This window comes from Onychomys torridus, chromosome 19, assembly GCF_903995425.1.
Source record: "Onychomys torridus chromosome 19, mOncTor1.1, whole genome shotgun sequence".
NCBI classification, from domain to species: Eukaryota; Metazoa; Chordata; class Mammalia; order Rodentia; family Cricetidae; genus Onychomys; species Onychomys torridus.
The window spans coordinates 27,949,942-27,971,983 of record NC_050461.1 but is presented as its reverse complement, the minus strand read 5'-3'; the positions used below and the strand labels follow the sequence as shown (position 1 = coordinate 27,971,983).

The window sequence follows — 22,042 nt, the reverse complement described above, 5'->3', positions numbered from 1 at the left end:
AGCAGAATGACTTTCTGCATCACAGCAGGGAGGCATGTCTGCATATGGGTGCCCAGTAGAACTTTCTCCTGTGGCTGGACTCACCACAGACTAATGGAGACTCCCAGGGGTCTGCTGCTTCATACCCTGCAACTCACATTACTAAATTCCAGATCATTCTTTCTGACCAGAGGAAAGCAAACGCCTGCTGAGTCCTCTCAGCACTGATGATACAAAATTACTTTTCTAAAATTAAACTCTAAAGGCTTTTTCTCAATGCCTCCCACGGTTTTCAACCTGGATAACAACACATGGGTTATCCCCCGTGGTCCTCCATCTCCCTCCTATGCCAGGCCCTAATACTTAATGTACCAGCATTATCACAGCTCACAGAGAGCTTCTCTGCTCCCTTGGGATTCAAGCCCAGCATGCAGAGTTAATCTCTTTCTTGGTAGTAGTTGAACCTTGTTATCTTGGGAACTTAGTGCAAGCCTGAAGTTCCCTCACAGTAAAGCTACATGGTAAACATTTGATCTCTTGAAAAACCATGTAGAGTACGCTGAGAAAAATCAGGGTAGGTAATAAGTCGAGTGCTGGAGCAAAAAAGTCCAAATAAACAAGTAGGCATGATTCAGCCAAAACCAAAGAGATCAGAGAAAAGCTAGAAGTCTGCAAGATGACTTGACCAGAGCTAGTACCAAACTCTACGCACAGAGGCCAGACTCAACGTCTGGCCTTTCTTAGATCAGTGAAGAATTAACCTAGTTACCTTTTAACCTGACAATGGTGTATTATTTTCCTGAAAATTATATTTTAGAAGGTCTTGAGGGTTTGTAATGTCTCCAAATGTTTTCAAACAAGTAGTGACATAATAAATCTACATCATTGGATTGGGCATTGGTCATGAGAAGCTGATGTTCTATTTATAGTCTATCCTTAGACCTAAAAGAAGTGTTATATTGGTATATATTATAATTAAGATGTGCTTATTTCATCATGTCTTTTTCCACTGGTGAACTTTAACATAATCTCTTTTTTTATTTATGACTTCATTTTATACTTAAAGGAAATTATGAAGGTCTGAATAAAAATGATCATCCCATGCTTAGTCAAAATCATGTATTTCAGATAGTGGTGAATATGTAGAAACTGTTACTCCAAATGAAAAGTTATCTAAAAGTACAATCTTATGAATGAATAAAAAGAAAATGTATATGAAATTAAATATGAGACACAAGAGACAGCTGTTTCTTCCATGGTATTCATCCCCCAAACCTAGAAGGTCAATTTAATTATAAGACATCAGGCAGGTCCAAACTGAATAATAGTCTACAAAATATCTTTTCAACAGGTCTTAAAATATTTCTAAGAACTATTTCAGATCAGAGGTTATGAAGGAGACACAATTCTAGATGCAGTGTTGTCTCCTGAATTGGATTCTAGAAGAAAAAAACAGACATCAATGGAAATATTAACAATACCTGAATAAAGTCAGTGCTTTGATTCATAATGTTGTGCTAATGAAGGTTGACTGTTTTGCTTTAACAAATGCAAAACTGTGTAAGACATTATTTATAGTAGCATCAGTGTAAGGCTATGTCCGATTCTCTGCATCTTTTAATTATGTAAATGAAACACAATTCCAAAATTTAAAAAGGCATGTATATGACTCTAATTCTCTTTATAGTCGGTCAAATAACCAAGACAAACATTTCCAATGACAAATACCAACCATGTAACATAAAATACACAAGACCATCTGTTTAAAACCATTTGTGAGCTACCAAGAGGATAAAATATAATGTCTAGAGAGGTGCTGGTGCACTGTGAGAAGTCTAGTCCTGAGGGCATATTTCTGTCCCAAAGACACAGCTAAGAAGACTAAGAAATGCTTTGACAGCCTTGCTTCAGAGGACAAAAGTTGGATTCTAAAACTTGAAGGGCTTAGGACTTAGGAAATTCCATGTATATTGGCTTGGACTCCAAAGACAGGATGCCCAGGAATGAGTGTAACTGGAATTAAAGCAGCTGTCACCAGGTTTTGCCAAGGCTTTACTCATCTGAGAGTCCCAGGAATTTAAATCTGTAAATTGTTTAAAGAGGATCCAGACTGCTATGTGAGGTAGGCAGAAGCATCAGAACACCCTCCCAGTAAGATCATTTCCCAGTCCTTCAATTATTTCCACAAACATTTTTCAAATACAATTTTTATCAAAACTAATGAAGTATATGTGAATATAGACAACATAAAAAGAACCATCCAGTAATTGAGCAATAAAACATATCCATAATGGCCCTTGAGTTATCAGAAAAAATTTTCAAATAAATATAACTTTGTATTCCAGGAAATAATGACACAATACTTATAGGTTCAACACAAATTATACTACTAAATTAATATTTTATTTATTTTTAAATATTGTGTGTTTTTTTTTTCGATGTTAGTGTGGGTCTGAAGAGAAGCCAGAGGGTATCAGTTTCCCTGAAGCTGGAGTTACACACAGCTGTGATCCTGACCTAGGTGCTTGAAATTGAACTCAGCTCCTCTTCAAGAACAGTATGTTCCCTTAACCACTGATCCATCTCTCCAGCTCCCTAAACTTAATGTTTAATAAATATGAAATTCCAATGGAAAATTAGAAACTCTAAACTTCTGCATGGAAATGAACCAGAGACATTCTAGAAATTAAAAATTATTGTAAACAAATTAGAATTCTATAAATAGTTTTTACCTAGCTCTGGACAGAATTTAATACAGCAACAATACACCATAATAAAATATTTTGTAAATATACAAAAGGGAAAATGCACAAAGGTTATAGACTGCCCAAGTGAGAGACAAGTGTGAGGCACAAAGTGACAAATATGTGCTAATTTGTTTTTAATTGGAACTGTAGAGGAAAGACTGAAAGAGGAATTATATGTGGAAATACTCACAGAATCAAGTCTGCCTTCTCTTAATCTATTTTTTTTTTTTTTAGAAAGTAGCATATTCCACAAACTGAACTCCATAAAATGAGGAAAAGTTTAGGAGAAGCTTGTATTTAAGGCTTATTCTTAAAGGCTTTCATTCTATTGAGAGTATTTGAATATCTCGGTTCCTAACTTCAACTTTGTCCCTATAAGAAACAAAGAGACTTGAGGCAACACATAACAGGAATATCTGGGTTACCTGTTCTTAGTCCTCATCAGTGAGTGGTGGTTTGGACAGCTGGTCTTTCCAGCAAAATCATTTCCACCTTCACTACCTCAGTTGTACCTGTTTACAAGCCACTGTCACCTTTGGCTTCTTGACTCCTGCCGTTCTCCTTGAAGGAGGGAGTAAGGAGGGCCAGTAGAACCTCACTTGAGAATCTGGCTATTCCTCGTAGCCATTTTTATGCAATTCTGTAATAACTGTATGTGGCCTTGGGGTCCTCAGGATATGCTATGATAGAGTATATAGAATGGGGGATGTTAACTGAAAGGGGGTTTGGTCTATGTAGCTATAGGAAAATCATCCTGCATGGTGAGTAAAACTTGCCACTGTGGCTGCTATGGAGTCTCCTCCCATGATTCTGCAAGTAAGCTCTCACCCATGGTCTTCAAGTCCAACAAACTCATTGGTTCCCCAGGGTAAACTTTGATGGAATTGTCCTTTGGCATGTCCTTAGGACCTTAGGAGGAGGACAGAGAAGCTGTCCTTTCCTCTGTCCTTTTAGGGAAGGAGTCCTTTAACTTCTCAGTGGATGTTGTCTTAACTTCAAAGACTACAGACTACTGAAGAAACAAATCAATATGATCTGTGGATCCTAGATTTCTTAGATAAATCCCATTGTACATAAGATATATGTCATGAAAATAGAGTTGTATAATTGAAGGAAACAAATGAGGAAAATATAAGGTTAATAGCCAGTGGTAGTGAGACAGTGAGGGATACATTCAAAGTGTATTATATATTTAAATGGCAATGTCTCTATGAACCACTACCAAATAACTAGAAATGAAACAAAACAGACAAGCAAACAAATATGTTTGTTCCTGGTGGCAGGTTGAATCAATTCAAATGTCAGAAAAACATCCGTAATGAATAAGGAGGAGTTACTGACATAATTGTACATTATATGGCTACCTAAGTACACTTTATATTGCTCAACCCACTTCTGAATTGGAGCATTTCTTAAATGGTAAATAATAGCTTACAATATTAGATAATTATTAGTCCTAGGTAAAAACTAGAAGAGAAAAAAATGTAAAATTCAACTCATATATATTCTCTCTGCATGTTCCTCTTCTCTCTCTTTTAAATAACTTGTCCTTGAATTAGCTGTCCCTGGCCACAAAGGCTGAACAGCTGTTTGACTTGCCACATTTGACTCCTTGTCATTTCTCAGATTGAGATCTTTGCTGGGTGCACCATTTGGAATGGGCTTTTCCTTCACAAACATTGTTTTTTGAGCATGCAATTTGAGATAGAATAAGGGTACTGCTTTTGAATTTGTAGAATTAAATTGCCAAAAAGGAGTCTGGCAGACACGTCAAACCCCAAACTTCTTCTCCAGAAGTATTTAAAGGCAAACTACTTTGACTGTGTTAGGGATAATAGAATGGAAATGTTGCTTTTCTAGAAGTGTTTATAGAAGATATGATCCTCTGATACTGTACTGGGGAGAGAATATCAGAGAGGGCTATGGACTGTATCCAACGTAGGAATGTTTCTGTTTTGAACTTGTGATGCAGAAATATGCATTCAGCAGAAATATAATTCCATCTGGATCTTTTCCTAGCCTAGCTGTATGCAGGACAATTGCTTCTCATGAAGCCCAACAGCCTTAGCTACAGCTAAGGGTTGTTGGGCATTGTGCTCTTCCGTTTCATGTCTACAAATCACTCATCTGGGTCTCCTGCTCTCACTCAGCTACACTGATTTTACCTTCAATATAGTGTCATCAAGTTGTATAAGCGACTCAACTCTGAGTTGTAAAACTAACTTTTTGTTAGGGATCTTTGCTCAAGCCAGGCTGCTGGAAGTGTTCTGAGCATATGTAAGTTAGGGCTACAAAAGACCTACGTAAAGTCAGTTACAAAAAGCTGTGATGTCTAGTAGGTTGGTGCATTAAATTCACTAGCTACTCAATGATATTTTCATCTTGCTATGGACGTTTCAGGAGATAAGCCTGTGGGTAGCTTTAAGTACAATTCATTTGATCATGCTTACCAGCAAAACAATTTAACTATCTCTTGTGTTCCTTATTGATGGGAGATGGAGCTGAGGCACAGAGAATTTAAGCAAGTGGACTAAGAACCCACAGCTAATATCATGGAAGTCATAGCCTGGATCCATGGATTAAAACTAATGAATGAAAACTAGAATATTAACTCCAGGACAAAGGAAGAAAAGAAAAACAAAAACACACTACAGGGCAGCCAAACACCCTTGAATCATGTGTGCTGACATAATAATTGAGAACTTAAGCACCTGCACATAAACTTTCAGGGAGACTTCACCAAAGGGATAATATCACACTGTGGCCCTCCATGGTGACAGAAGAAATGCAAACAAAACGTGACATGATTTATTTTTACATCGTTTCATTTTGGATTGCTTGTTTGCTTTTTATCATCCCCACCCTTTGTCACTATCCTTAGATGTGTGTGCACACTCTGGAGCTTTCTTTGGGTCTCCAGACTTTCCCTAGTCACTAGCAATTGTCATCATCAGGAAAATCTCCTCAGTTGTAAAATTAATCTCCAGCTTCTCAGCTCAAACCCATTTCCTCATCTCCAATCTTTATTGGAGAGAGGAGACACATTAAGGCGGTTAACATTCTAATCACCTTGGGTTTTCTTCTTGATTTAATAACAAATTTAAATCTACGTGGGCTAAATTCCACTTAAAACCTTCCTAACATTAATTACTGTTATGCTCATGTCTTTCTGATGGGGCTTATTATAACATATTCAGTGTGCTTCCATGTAGCATCTCCATCTTACCTCTCCATTTTCTAAAGGGTGGATCTTGGAATAAAATGAAGTGCAGATGACCTCATCATCTTTGGCATAGGATGGTGGTCCAGTGCGGGGATAGATATTGTAGAGGGTCAGGCACTCCGTGTCTGTCACTGCATGATACTGCCAGGGTTTGTACTCCACGTCATCCAGGGAACGTTCCAAAATCCAGTTTCCAGGCCGAGGGGAGTTGGCTGCTTTCACGATCACGTAGGCAATCTGGAACACCTGAAGATGAGGGACAACAGCATAGATGTGAGTGCCAAAGTGCTCTCCCTTAGTTGTGCCAAAGAGAAAGGTGGCCACTAACCAAGAGTCCATCTCAGATTTTGTTTTATAAATCAATTGTGTCCTGCAAAAATGATTTTAGTATTGCATGCTCATATCTCATACTTTCTTGCTGAGACAAGCTGTTTCAGTTTGACAACCATGATTTGGAAGGCCATGGGTTAAGACTAGACTCAAGTTCTCTAACAACTCATTAGTATTGTTTCACCTAGTTTTTCAAGTTCTCTTATAGCATCGTTATGCAAAGCATTCACTGCATACCAATTTTCTCACCTCATATTAGAGGCAAGAAAATATGTGCTAAAAATGAAACATTCTTATTTAAATCTACTTAATCCTCAAAAATGTAGACCTTGTGTGTGACATCAAAGCAACAGTGCACTTCAGGGGCACATTCCTGTGCTCAAAATGTGGGTCCAGCTCTGTGCAAACCTAGAAAGATTATTTTTTCCTGCCTCTAGTTTAATTTTCTATGACTTAAGATTGAGAATAAGCACATCCCAAAGAGACAACTATATTAAATGGGATAACGTACACAGGGAACCTGGAAAAGCACCTGGCAGTAGATAGTCAATAAATGTGGATTCCTTTGCATGCCCACATAGAAAATATGGACTAGAAATCCCAGTGGCAAGTGCACAAATGATTCAAACCATAACATAATAAATGGGGTGGGGAGGGTTCTGTGCTTTCTCTTTGTGAGAAGTAAATATCTAAAATTCAGGGAAGGAGGAGGCATCATTGTTATAATTTGACAGAGTAACCCCAGGGGACAGAGGCAGGGGAAATAGTAACCTTTTCAAATCTGCATGCAATTTGATGACAGAGAGAGAGAGAGAGAGAGAGAGAGAGAGAGAGAATGCTAAATGTTTGTGAGTATGCTTGCAGTGCAATAAGAAAGTCTCAAAGAATAATGTTCACATATTATAAAGTGACATTTTTGTATACTATCCTAGGAAGAAATATAGATGCAACCTATATAAAAAACACCATCTCTCTAGTATGGAAATAATAATCCATAAAAAGTAACAATAAAGCAATATAATAATTTCTAGACTAGTAAATCCTATACCATATAGGGATTTTGACAGCTTTAAGATCACTGGATGATGAGTTCACTAGTGGGGATGAACCAGATGACACGTCTGTCCAACAATGTGATTAAAGGCTCTGCTGTGTCATAGAGGGAATCCTGAAAGGAATATTCTAGAGAAACGGTATTGGTCATTAGAGCTCCATGAATTTATGTATAGTACCTGTGATATACTTTCAGGTAGCAAATTTTAAAATATAAAAACTTGATATACAGGTGGCAGTATAGGTCACAGATCTTCCTAAAAGATGCTTCCTAGAAGGTGGGCATACCATGGGTAGTGAAAAATACACAATCCCTCAGATGATTGAAATTAGAGTTTGTGGTGACATTTTTGTTTGTGCTTTAACAAATAAAGCTTGCCTAAAGATCAGAGTGTGGAGCAGACTCTAGAGGCCAGGCAGTGGTGACACACACCTTTAATCTCAGCTCTTGGAATCTCATGTCTTTAATCCCAGCTCTTGGGAGGAAGAAACGGGAAATATGATGGGGCAGAGACAGGAGCTCAGCCCTATTTTGGTCTGCAGATTCAGTAGAGGTAAGAAGTCTCTCCAGTGGCTGGCTCTTTTACTTCTCTGATCTTTCAGCATTTACCTCTATGTCTGACTTGAGTTTTTATTATTAAGACCAATAAGAATTCATGTTACAAGAGCTAGTATTTACTGGGTAGATAAAGTTGAGGGAAAGCGGCTGACTAAAACTCTGAGTACCTTCTGTTGGTAAGCACTATTGTCCGGTCATTTAAAGGCCATCTATTCCTTGAGGCCAACAGACTAAATTTTGGAGTAAGACAAGGAACAGCCAAGATGTCTATTCTGTTCAGAAAGGGCTTGTGCCATTCTGTTCTTTTGAGTGCCGTTTAAGTGGGAAATGTTTATGAGTTTTATTTTTTTCTGTGCGTGTGCATGCGTGCATGCATGCATGTACCCATATGCGTGCACATGCACAGGTGCACAGGCAGACCCAACAGTGGTGTTGGGAATTTTCCTCGACTATTTCATACCACATTCATTGAGGCATAATCTCTGTCTGAACCAGAGCTTGCCAATATGACTAATCTGGTGAACCATCTTCCTCTAGGATTGCCCTGTATCTGCCTTAAGAGTGCTAGATTTATACCTTTTAGATGGGTGCTAGGGATTTGAACCTCAGTCTTCACAATTGCACACAAGGGTGTTAACCAACAAACAATCTCAGTAGCCCCCAAGTTTACATTTCTGTAATTTCAGATACATATATATCTATGTATGTTAATATAAATATTTAAAAATGTTTACATGTTTGAAGGCAAGACTCTTCATACCATGTTAAAGCCATTTGCTTTAAGGAGGAAACCAGGAGAGGTGGAACATAAGGTCACTTTCTTCATCCCAGTTTCCTATTATGTTACTTGTATTAACTCAAATGTCTTACTTTCCAACAAAATGATTATTTTTATGACTAATTTGTGATTCTGCAACTTAGATCCAGAGCCTCTCACACACTAGGAGAACACACTATGATGGAGCTGAATTTGTAAACCTAGATTCATTTGTTGTAAGTAGTCCTGGTTAGGAGTTAAAAATTCTTCTACCTCAAACTTAATATAGGGACTATAGTTAATGCTGGCTTCCTATGAGCTGGATGGATCAAACTCCATTAGCCACAATATTAGCTGTTTCTGAAATTTTGGGTGTTGGTCTTAAGGAATTATCTCTATTTAAGTAGATCCCAGTCAACAATCCATCAAATGAATCCCTTATCAAGGAAAATAACAACTGACCCCTCATAAGGAATAGAAAGACAGACTGTCTCTACTGTACAGCTGTGAAATAATCTCTTCTTGGTTTCTGTAATCCTGAAGTAACTTTAGAAGGCCTTAAAATGGTGAGAAAAGAGAACAGCTAAATTGTGAGTACTCAGAGAACTAGGACTTTGGTTGGCTTTTAAACCTTTAAAAATGTTGTAATTTTTACTACCATAATTTGAGATAGTGAGTATTCGGCATTTATGACATGTAGCTGAATAATCAAAATCACTGAAGCATCCCTGTTCCTGCTTTTAATTTAGCTCTGGCTACCTCTGTTTGCAAGAGCCTGCATCCTGGTCAACACCAGGGCATACATGCCTTGGAGGAAGCAAGACATGCATTTCTCTGCTGCTTAGTCAGCCTTGGTGGTCTAATAAAAGTAAGTAAATTTTTTAACATTCCACTTCTCAATATTTTTTTTCCAAAGACAACCAGAGGAAGAGACAGTGAGATAATGGAACACAATGTGCTAGATGCTCTTTGGAAAAGAGTATCTGCTGCACATATATTCAAGTTGGTGACTTTCCTTCCTGAAAAAAAATATGCAAAGATTTTTTTTAAAGATATACAGAAATAAAAGATAATGGAACATATTAGAGATCACAGTTAGTACATAAGAAAAATAAGGGTACACTGAGGTTATAGATAAGGAACTTTGTTTAGCAAGCTGCTCAGCAAGCAGATAGAGGAACAGGCCGACTTCTCTTGGGATATGATATAGATTTATGATTCCAGAGCATCTGTTTTGGCTCTGAAATAATAGATGAAAACTTTCTGAACAAAGTATCTCAGAGCCTCATTCTATAACTCAATATAACAGCCAGTATTAAGCGCCATGGAAAGCAGTCACTGCCTTTTAAAATATCAAAAGAGTGCCGTTTCAAAACAATAGAGTTCCTTCATTTGTTTTCTACGGATTCTTCTGCATCCCATGCAACATTAATTAAATTTGTTGGCATGCACTATTATGAATAAACTTCTTAAAGTGTTGTAAATAGCATTATTGAAGAACACAATGAATAGAAGCATTCTTTGAGGGCTTGAGAGAGTGAATGTGGAAATTTCTAAGAGTCTTCTAAGTACTCCACATTTTCAATGCCTGGGACAATAGCTCTTTAATGTTGTCTGTGCTGTTTTTATTAAATGTCTCTTGTGTTTTACATATAAAGATTCTTTGAAATCAGTAGTGTTAATACCTTATTCTAGATGAATAAAGGTCCAATCTGTTATAATATGCAGCAAGAAAGCAAACATCCCATTATAAGAAAGATAAAGACCTCTAGACTTCAATGACCATAATATATCAATGTAGTATGCAAATAGTTTTTGGTTAATTTATTTGTTGGTTGATTGGTTGTATTTTTTGGTGGGGGAGGCTTGGTATTTAGTGGGAGGATACTTTTTAAAACTTAGTGACTGGAAAAAATCCAAAACAATTTTTTAAATAACACCAAATATCTGGGAATGTTATTGTAACAAAGGGAACTTTCTATTTCCTATTCTGCTTGCTGCTCATTCACACATGTAACAGATAATCATGTAATTACCTCATCTGATGCAGTGTTGAACTAGATATTCCTTCTCTAGTAATTGGAGTATTTAGAATGTAATTTCATTTGGCATGTAATTGGAGAAAAGGGTCCTTTTGAAGGATATTTCCAAGGGTAATTTTAACACACCTAACAAGCATTACAGAAAAACACCTTTTCATGCCATGGCTAAAATAATGTGATATTTTGCAAGGTTGCCTTAAGTCAGTAACCTGGAAGCTTGGAGGACTCTGGGTGATACCCTGGTGCCGATTATCTTAGCTCACCTACAAATGATGAGGTTTGGGAGATTCAGAACCAACTCTAATGTGTGCATTGCTGAGTGATTTCTTCAACACTGATTTCTAGATGCTACCAAAAAGTGTTGTGTTTTGGGTATTCTAGAAATTTTGATTGTCACTGGTATACAGTTAAAAGAATCATGACAAGGGCTGGAAAGATAACTAAGAGTGACTGTTGTACCATCATGACCAGAATTTTCAGTTAGTACTCACCTAACAACCAAGGCAGCATGCAAATGCTGTAAGAAGAGTTTTGACACTCTCTTTTGGTCTCTACATACACACAGGTGTATGCACCTACATCCACCCCCCCATACATATACACACTCTCACACAGATATCAAGCACTCACATGCACACGCACACACACTCACTCACAAATGAGTAAAATATGTGTGGTGTGTTTTGTTTTTCCTAAAAAGAGACAGGATGAACATGGCTCCTTAACAGTGGAACAAGGACTTTTCTGTAAGCACTTCATAAAAGACTAATGAATCTATGAAGGCCAGCAGCTGTAAGTAGCAGTGCAGTCCCTTCAGGGGGGACCTGACCCAACTCACTCCCTTCTGACTCTCCTTCCCTGGTTGCTTATGAGACTAATAGGTGCCCCTCTCATTTCTGTCCTGTTTTGTGTCCTGCTTCCTTCCCTACACTGTTGTCAGTTGGGGAACTATAGCCAGCGATTGCCAGTAGGAATCTCTGCAATATTCTACTATCTGCTTTTGTCCATGCTGTGCATTTTGACATTCCTAGCAGCTGTGACCAAATCTCCACACTACAGAAACTATATTTTGAAAGCTCATTTTCATTCTTTGCTTTAAAATGGTACGTGAACTAAATTGTGCTTTTTTTGTCCATTGCATTCTAAAGTGATAAGAGTGACCTAATGTCAAAACAAGGATGGATTATTTAAAAAAAAAGTATGAATTTTCAAGCTTGGGGAAGAATTCAAGAGGTTCAGAGAGGTAGGTATCTATGTTTCTTGACTTGCACAGTTCATGTGACCACCATCATGTGATCACCATCATGTGATCACCATCATGTGATCACCCACATCCACTAATGAAAAATTAAGAAACAAAACATAATCCAATAACAGCAAAGAGAAGTGAATGAGGAGAACTTGGGTGTTTTTCTGGAAGATCTGTGAGAATTGCTGATAGAAAGCAGAAGTTACAGCCAAAGAACTCACAATGCCTGAGGCTATCCCCACAGTCCAGAACCTAGTAGAGGAAGCAGTGATGAATGCAGGAGCCTAGTGTGGGCTGAGCAGATGAAACTCAGTGCAAGGCTATGTACAGGAAGATGGACACAACACTTTTCTCCCACCTGTGGCTCATAGAACAGGGCTCTTACCCCACACAAATGTCTGAGTTATTGCAGAAAAATTAAACCACATATCTTTAAAAAGAGATTAGGATGTACGTTCTGATAATGGTGTTGCTCAACTCAAATTTCAGTATGGCACCAAGTTTAAATGGTTTTTAAACGAAGCTGTAAAGTTAAAAGCAAAAATCTACCTAAAACATCCATAGTCATTATATTCAGAGTGAGTTGTGTGTCTATTTATCTCTTCATTTCATTCAGGAAACCCAGAATGATATGGCAGGGGGCTCCAGAGGAGTTCACTGGCCCATGCTTTCAGTCTTCAGGCAAATTCATTTCAAATAATTCCGCATACTAAAATGATGTGTAATTGTTACTCAATTATACTGTGTAGGCCACTTATCTTCCCCTCCTGCAAATGTGTTAGCATAGCTGAGCATGAGTTGATTGAAGTTGCAGGTAAGCAGATGTGTCTCTCTGCCTCAGGGTAAGCGGCTCTGCCAGGTCACAAGAGGAATGGGAACACTCTGCTCCCAATTAATACAGATTTTTCAAATGCTCACATACACTCATGAAATTAATACATTTGAAAATGAATGGTTCACCACCTCAGATTTTCCTAAGAAACAATAATCTAACTGGATGACTAATGATAATCCTGTGAAGAGAAAATTTGCAATTACTTGTTGAAATTGGATCTTTTATAAAGGGTTTGTTTAAATCAATGACTAACTTTTCAACAGACAGTCTTGAAGGATGTTTCTGCCTCATTCTGCAAGAAGGAAAAACTTTACTTCTATTTCAAATAAATGAGGTGCTTTCCAGTTTTCTCTATTAATAAACAATTAACATACAATTGCATGCAATAACATGCAATTCTACTTATTTCATTAGAAATACTAGATAGATTTTTCTCCTAAAGCTGGACAAGCTTAACACAAAGTTAACTTTTAAAACATTAAGACCAGAATAATCAAGAACATGCCAAAATTAAAGTGCCATGTGTGGAGGGATACACCTCTACATGACAAGAGGCTGCATGGGATATGTTGATGCCACGCGTGGCTTGCTTCTCTTTATTGTGGGGAGGATCTACTTTAATCAACAGCCCCATGTAAACCAATGCCCATCAGTGGTCATTGATATCACCAAAGTGGAGACACCCAGACATTTATGCAGTATGTTAGAAGCATGGTCTGCCACCCATAAAACAGTCAAGCTCAAAGAGTGAAATTCTGTTAGCCGAAAACCAAGCTGGAACTGTGGTAGTATGCAAACAATACTCCAGTTATCAAAGGGAGAAATGTGAGGCCTTCCACTGGGCAAGTCACAGGAAATCCTCAAATAAATAAATAAATAAATTTAAAGGAAGCTAAGAAAAATAGTGTATAGATCAAGAGCAATTTGAAAGGTTTAGCCAAACAAATGCAATGTGTGTCCTCATATGCATTATGATGAAACTAGTTAGCCATTCCCAAAAGAGACAGTAGGCTAGTACAGTGATTCTGGGTGAGACTTGATACCTGTTGCTATTAAGCAAGTAGGAATCTTTAGGCATGATCATGGTTTTATGTACCAAAGAAGTTTTATCTTTCAGTGATACGAAAGGCAACAGTCACCTAAAGAGAGATGTACAAGAGTTTGCTTCCAAATAACCTTGTGGCTGAGTGTAGTATATGTGTAGTATATGGTTTTATTTAGAAATAACATGGATGGTAGGGATGATGAGATGGCTTACTGGGTCAGTGTGCTTGCTGTGTCAGCATGTGGACCTGAGTTCAAATCCCCAGTACCCACATAGATGTTAGACATGGGAGTAATACCCTGGTTAGTCAGCCTAGCTGAAACAGTGAGCTACAGCTTCACTGAGTCACCCTATCTCAAGGAAATAAAGGTACCAAGTGTCTTCTGTCCTCCACATGTGCACATTAGATCACACACTCATGCACACTCTTGTGTGTACAACATACATACAAATAAATATAAAACAGTGACATGAGGGAAACCATGAGCTAATTCTCATAAGTGGTGAGCGTTGAGGACACCCACATTCATGCTATTCTCTATGATTTTGTGTACATTTGATTTTTTTCACAATTAGACTAAAAGGCTGACTAATATAGCTCATTTTAATAAACAAATATTTCTCTTTCTCACAACAGTATTACCACTGGCAATAACTTAGTGCTTTCTCCTAAAGTGAAAACTTTTAATACATTTTCTTAATTACCTTGATAAATAGCTTGGCATTTTCTGTGACTATACTGTAGTCAGAAACCAAGAAACATGTATGAATAATTATCAACTCCAATGGCATTGTTGACCATAAGGTCTCAAAATTTTAGCCCAACCTTACTAAAACTAGTCACAAGAGGAAGTCCAAATTGGAATGAACACAGCCCTCCCTCTGCTTAGTAACACATCTAGCCGTCCATGCTTCATTAAGTTGCTATCATTTTAACAGTGTTAGCTGCAGGGGAAATCCAGGAAAGCATTTTTCTTGTCTTTAGCACTGCCCTTGACAACTCCTCTCTCCTCACAGACCTCTTTCTCATTTGAAACAATCTATGATTTCAAAAGATTGACCTGCCTCCTGTGAGGAAGTCATTGGCTCAGCATGGCATTCACACCAGCTACTGGTAAAAGAGCAGGTGGGCCGAATCCTACACAGAGCAAGCCAGTCCTTTCACGCCAACCCATCCCAGAGTGCAGTATTGGTGTGAATCACAGACAATCAAAACTGTGGCAGTTTAAAGCCTGCCTTCTGAAAATTATTCACCTTGGAGAAATATCCAGCCATGCCTTGTATTTTTTTTTTTTTTTTTTTGGTGTGTGTGTGTGCTTCTATAGTTAGTAGGGTACAGACAACCTACGTGTTCTCCAATAGTGCCATTACAGACATGAATGGATGACTGTAGTTCAAAGCATTTGGAGAACAATAGGAAAGATCTATAGTGATGGGAAGAGTTAGAAATGGAGTGTTAACAGTGCAGAATCAAAAAAAAAAAAATCAAAGACAGGTGGAAACGTTTTGATTTTGGTTCATGAATGCTTTCCACAGATCTGAATCACTCAACACTTACCCAATTAACCTACTACGAATAAAATAGTACCAGCTATTTTCATGTTTCTCCACTATTGTGTCTTTCTTTGTAGATTATGTAAAATAAACATTGTTTCTATTTAAATTTCCTATAGCTGCACAATCACACACTCCGTCCTAATATCACCAACCCCAGAAAGATACCAGAAACTTGGTTGGAAAATTCGTATCATTTTCCTCGACTTTCATCTTCTTTGAAGCATCTACAGATTTTCATTTTGGCTCTCTGTTCTTCAACTTTCTGAATATTTCTTTCCCTTCAGAAAAAAAAAAAATTTCTGGGGCATGGTGGCTCATACCTGCAATCTCTTGGACTAGATGGTATATTTGCTTGTTTTCAAGCAAACCTAGAACATATTGAGACACTATCTCAGAATGAAAAGCTATTTAAACTTTGGCAAAGTTTGAAACTACATCATACCTTCGTAATTCAGCTCTTTGCCTTAAATAGAAAGTAAACAATGAAAGAGGAAGTACCCAAATGGTAAATCTACCCCTTCATTGCACTGATAAGCACAGTTTCCCAAACACTTCAGAGTTTTCCAGGAGATAACACCGACCTGAGTTCTTGCTAAGTCCTGGAAAGACAGCTCTCGTGTCTTCTTAATTTGAGTTTGCCAAGCCAAAAAAAAGAAAAAAAAGAAATGTGCTTCGTGTCTAAAAGTGGTCATTGAATTTTGTCACCATTTTAGCATGCATAATTTTGAGAACTCTTTGAGATAAGTAATAGATAAGATTTTTTTTCTTTTACTTTAGTATCACAACCAAATAGCTCTAGTTCAGTCAATTGAGCACACAGGGTTGAGAGGGAAATGAAATCTTTCAAAGTAACATGAGAATAATTTCTAATGAAAATCTTTCCAAACAAGTTAGGAGTGTCCTAAATCATGACTATAAAGTTGCCCCCCAAAATTAATAGCTTTGGAGATATTTGGGGGTTCCAGATTCCCTTGTTGGCCTTCACCCACCCCTTAGTTAATTTGTAGAAAAAGCATCTCTAGAAAAATTCTATATTCAATTCCTCCTAAAGTAGTACAAAATATTGCCCCTGAATTCTGATTCTGAAATCATCACTCCACAAATAAATGTAGTCAAAAAGTTTAGAAGCGCCAGGAGGTGGTAGCACATGCCTTTAATCCCAGCACTTGGGAGGCAGAGCCAGGCGGATCTCTGGGAGTTCAAGGCCAGCCGGCTACAGAATGAATTCCAGGAAAGGCATAAAGCTACAGAGAGAAAACCTGTCTCAAAAAACAAAACAACAACAACAACAACAACAACAAAAACAAACCAAAAAAAAAAAAAGTATAGAAGCAAATGTTTAAAAAATAGCATATCTCCAGGGCATTGTAATATTTCCCTGGCATGGAATCAAACTCTGCTTCATATGTGAAAATTGGGGCCGGAATCATAATCCAGAGGCTTCCTGAGCAGTCTAGCTCACACCAGACCTAAGGTTGCAAGACCACCATCTTCCCAGCAAAGAAAAGATGACAGTAGAACTCAGGAATATAAATGCAGAGAAAACCACAAACAGAAAGGCAGTGCAGGAAGTGCCGCTATGTGTCTGGTGACATGAAGCCAGGACTCAGTTAAATGACAACACACAGCAGACAGCTGAGAAATGACTGCAATTATCAATGGAGCCTTATAAGAAGGATGAAGGATGGAGGCTTAGCTTCTGTGAGCCTGACCTCTGTGCTGGCAGTCACTGTAGGATAGGACTTGCCTTTATGACCATTAACAGTGTCCAGTAAACCTAGGCAGCTGCTGAAACACATTTTATGTGTGTGTTGTATGGAGCAGGTGCTTCATTCCTTCACCTCTTCCATATTTGACATTATGAACATCACACTGAAAGAAGTGGAGCCTCATGGCTATCAAAATTCTCCAGGATCCTTTTCACATCTGGATAGGAAACTCTAAAGTTTGAATATAAGGGAAAGGAAGGTCATAATTTCAATTGCAGATGTGATTGATATAGGCATTTTAGTAATGTATTATGTGCCTAAGGTGCATAACATACTGGAATAACTTCAGATACAGTTTTGGAAGCTTAACATAAATGAAATTACTTAAATATGAACAGGGTACATTTGAATGTCCTTATTCTTGGTAAACAAGCGAACATTCAAATAAGGATTAGGGTGACTTCCAAAATAAGCAGGGTAGGAAGGACACTTGTACTTGAAATCAAATCCACTTGAAGATTACTAGGCTCATTTTTGTTTTTCAAGGTACAAATTTTAGAGTCTGCAGTTACATATGTATATTAAAGACCCACAGAATGGTGTTTTAATTAGTTCACTAATCCATTTGTTTCACAATTATTGAGTAACATATCATTTATTGTGGCATCCTATAACCTAGCTGTTGAAATACAGGAGTGAGGTCCAAATCCTTCTCTCACTTGAGTTATATTCTAGAGGAACAATTCCCATGCCAGAGCTACGGTAGAGCCGATTCACATTGTTTTCAGAAGCCAGTGTGAGCATCTCTTATTAATATTGTACCTGTCTGTGCCCAATGATATTGCATGAGGTAATGTGCAATCAGCCACTGTGGGAATATTTTCCTCATGGAAAGTTGCTAGTATTTTAACTCGGGACTTTGCTATCCCCTGAAGAGCCTGTTGTTAAACACATGTCAATATGCTACTGTAATGACAAAGAAGGTAAATAAGCAAGCCGTGGGATTTTAGATAGAGTTTCCTAGAACATATTCACAAAAGAATTTTCTAAGAAGATGACATTCAAGTAAAGGCCTTAATGACATGAGGAAGGAAGCCACATTCTATCTTGGTGAGTAGCCCTTAAGGCAGAGGTCACAGCAGGAATGGAAGGCTTGATATAGGAGTACATTTATTTCATCTCAAGAAATCCGATGTGACCAGAATAAAATAGAAGACAAACAGTACACAGTCAGTGATGATTCTGGAGACCATGAGGACCAGGTCCCAGGGACACACAGAAGGAAATAAAGGTGAGAATTTGGATCTGCACAGATTGGGTGCTATGTGGAGACATTGAGCAGAGGGGTAAGGGCATCTAATTATATTTTAAATGGTTATTCTGACTACTGAAGGGCAAGTGGGATGCAGACAGGGATATGAGAACAAGTTAGACATGAGGCTCTTCTCCCGGCCATGGTGAGAGGTTGATGGTGGCTTAGATTACTATGGGGTGATGCAGATAATGTCATATGCATTCATGATGAGCTTTGTAGGTAGTTTTTAAAGGATCTGCATCAAATTGTGAAGAGGGCAAGATAATCAGGGTTGTTTCCAGCATCAAGTTGGGAAAATAATCCACACTGAGTATCTTTTAAAACCTTTAACTGAGAAAGAGAAATTAGAATTGTTTGTAAGTATTTATTAACTGGGGATGAGGTCTACCTAGGTCTGTACTCCCATCAGGAGTTCTGGTTTACTCACGAATAGTCACCAGGGTTACAGTTAGCTTTTTCTGGACTTTTCAAAATTATTAATAATAATAGAGAAAAAGAAAATGCATTTCAAATGCAATCGTAGAATACATTTTAAATGGTTTAGTGATCAGTGGGACCACTTATTTAGAAATCTCATATTGGTGATCCCCTTGATAGCAGCAGACACCAAAACTTAAGGGAGTTTCCTAAAGTTGAACTAATTCTGCTTCTCTTATATTGTCCTTACATTTCAGATAAATCACAATTCTGTAATAATTCAATACAATTGCTAAACAACCAAGTGATATTAGTTCCCAGAATTTAATTAGACACTGGAAAAATAAATGACACATGAAAAAGGTATCAAATACATTTGAAGATGTTGTATAATTTTTACTATCTCTTAGTCCAATCATCTAGTGGTTATTTCCTTTCAAGTAAAAAAATATTGTTTTGTTAAAATCCTCATTATATTTTTAGGGATACTTTTATACTAATATAGGTCTTAAACCCCAGCTGTTCGGTATATAATTTTAATAAATTTATGATTAATTGTTTTTCCAGGACATTGTATTCATGTATAACCTTTATTTCTTGTATCTGATAGAGATGAATAAATCATGTAACAAGAATTAAACTCATTTACTATGTTTTCAGAAATTCCTTTGTAAAATATTGAGTGCAGAAATCTATATAATGTATTGAAACAATAAGGATGTTAAGCGCCAGGGTGCCATGGAAACATTCAAATCTACAGTATGATTTTTGCAGGGAAGTTAAATATTCTTCCTCAGCAAAATCAACACATCACACTGAAAATGAAGAAAAGGAGATTTAACTTCCTGAAACCATCTCGACTAAATCAGATCAATAATAATCGTTCAGTTCTGTCTGTTGGGTGTTTGATCTGCTGTAATTAGTTTCCCAGAGCATTTTCATCAGATTCCCAAGTCTATAGGGCTTCTTATGGGTGCTTATACTGACCAATGTACACACTAATGCACTAAACCCATCCAAATTATTCATAGAGAGGCAACAACACACAGAGACATTTAATCAGGCAATACAGGATGTGATGTTCTATTGATAAATATGTCATTTGGTAATAATCATGCTTTTGATAAATCCAAAGCTTCACCTACAATTACAATTTTAAGATTACTTTATAATAATTTAATTTTTAAGTAAAGCTGTGATAAATAGTAAGTTCAGTTCTGAAAACAACAGAGAAAACTTTGATGCTCTTAGATTCTAAGGTTTGTGTAGGAAATTGAAAAATGTTTAGAATCTGTAGGGAAAGCTGTGAAACCAGGGGTGGCTAAGCTGGGCTCTGGTTTATTGCTTTCCAACTGTTAAATGTTCAGCAAGATGCTTAATCTCTGCCACACAAATGTTCCTATTTGTAATATTATCTTCCTTGAGAAGTTGAAAAATGCCAGATGACGGTTCACAGAACCCTGTAAAACATTTTGTCCACTGTACAGGACAAAACAGGTTTTCAAGAAGTGCCTGCAGCAACTTCCTAATGACAAAAAAAAGCCTCTTGTAATTCCAGACATGAGTACACACATGTTATATTTGTATGATAAAACTGTAATTTATGCAAATAACAAAATAGCTCATTTACTACCTGGCTCTTTTTGACTTATCATGAGCCTTTAACTGATGACATATTTCAGCAAGCTGAGCAAAACTGAGCAGGATTTAATTTCCTTTAGCACAAGGCTGTATCTATCATGATTCAGGACATTCAAATTTTACAGGGCACTCCTCATTGCTATTCTTTCCAACAGCAGGTAGTTTAAAAATTATTATGTATCTCTCAGGATATGTCGAAAAACGACCTCAAGAAATATTAGAGAACTTGTGTTGAAAATAGGAACCGTTATCTCCTTAAACCAATTTGGAAAACTGAAAAGAGAGAACAGAAAACAAGAAGTGTGGGTGAGAGTGTGAGGAGACTGGAACTCAGTGCCCTGGTGGTGGGAAAGTCAAATGGTGTAACCACCATGAAAATAGTATGTAGCTTACACAAAAGAACCTTTTTTTCAAAATCAAAGCATCTTTTTCTCTAGCAAATCCACCTGCAGGTTGTACAACCCCAAAAGCAAACAAATGAGTAGAAAACAAAGAAAGAGAAGATAACAGGGTTTTGATATACACAAACAGGATCATAGCCCAAACAGCCATCAACAAAGTGGGGGTGTGAGATACACACTTCCAGCAAGCATCATTCAGTGTATAATTCCACCTGTATGTGGTACCTACTGTAATCACATTCATACTATGGAAGGGAAATGTTGCTTGACAGAGTCTGGGGTGAAATGGAGAGTTTTCCTTTAATGAGTTCTGTGTGTCGTTTTGCAAGATGCAAAGGCAAATGGTGTTATGGCTCCAACAGCAACATGAGTGTCCTAAATGTCATTACACAAACAGTGATCATGATGATCAAGTTTATGCCACAAATATTTTATCATATTTTTGTTGGTGGTTGCAGTGGTTTACAAAGAGAACCCTAACAGCATATTCCAAGAAGCTGATAGTGAGTGAAAACATCACTCAAAATGTTAAGTGCTTTCTGAGTTGAAAATGGCAACTTCAAACAAACAAACAGAAATTAGTGAGAAACGTGGAATGTTTTTCTGTCTTTATAAAGATCTGATTGACAAAATAAAGGCATTATTAGGTTCACAGCAAAACGGAAGACACAGAAAGAATATTTTTTCAAACATGTCTGCTCTTGTAAGTAGAGGGTCTTCCACAGTAAGAACTTCCTCTGAGAGTAATACATTGTGACCATTGACAGAGAGAGCTTCACTACACATCTTAACCATCCTACACCATAGGTTCTATCAGGGTTCATTCTGTGCAATGACATTTCTCAATATTGTAACAAGAGACTATTCACTACCTAGAAACCGTGTGCTCTGTCTATCCTCATATTCTTCAAACCCAGATTTCCTTTTCAAATAAAATTTAAATATGGTTTTAATTTTCATCCATGCAAATTATCTTGGTGAAATGAGAATACTCTTCAAAAAGAATGAATGTAATGTGACATATCAGCAGGCAATGTAAGAAACAGGAATTGTGTCACCAGTGTGTGCAGAAGTCTTCCTTAAGAGTAAAGCTTACATGGTGCTCTGCAGCTAGCTTTAGCTTCGGATGTCAACACAACCTAGAAATCATCTGAGAAGAGAGTCACAGTGAGGTACTGTCTCC

The 22,042-nt window shown here is 37.5% G+C and overlaps 1 protein-coding gene across 1 annotated transcript in view; it reads right to left on the bottom strand.

Annotated features, from left to right (window-relative positions):
* Positions 1–22,042, bottom strand: part of Lama2 (laminin subunit alpha 2) — a 577,324-nt gene that overhangs the window by 393,231 nt on the left and 162,051 nt on the right. The window contains 1 exon segment of the mRNA XM_036168737.1: positions 5,953–6,195. Within this exon segment, the coding sequence (XP_036024630.1) occupies positions 5,953–6,195 (243 nt within the window).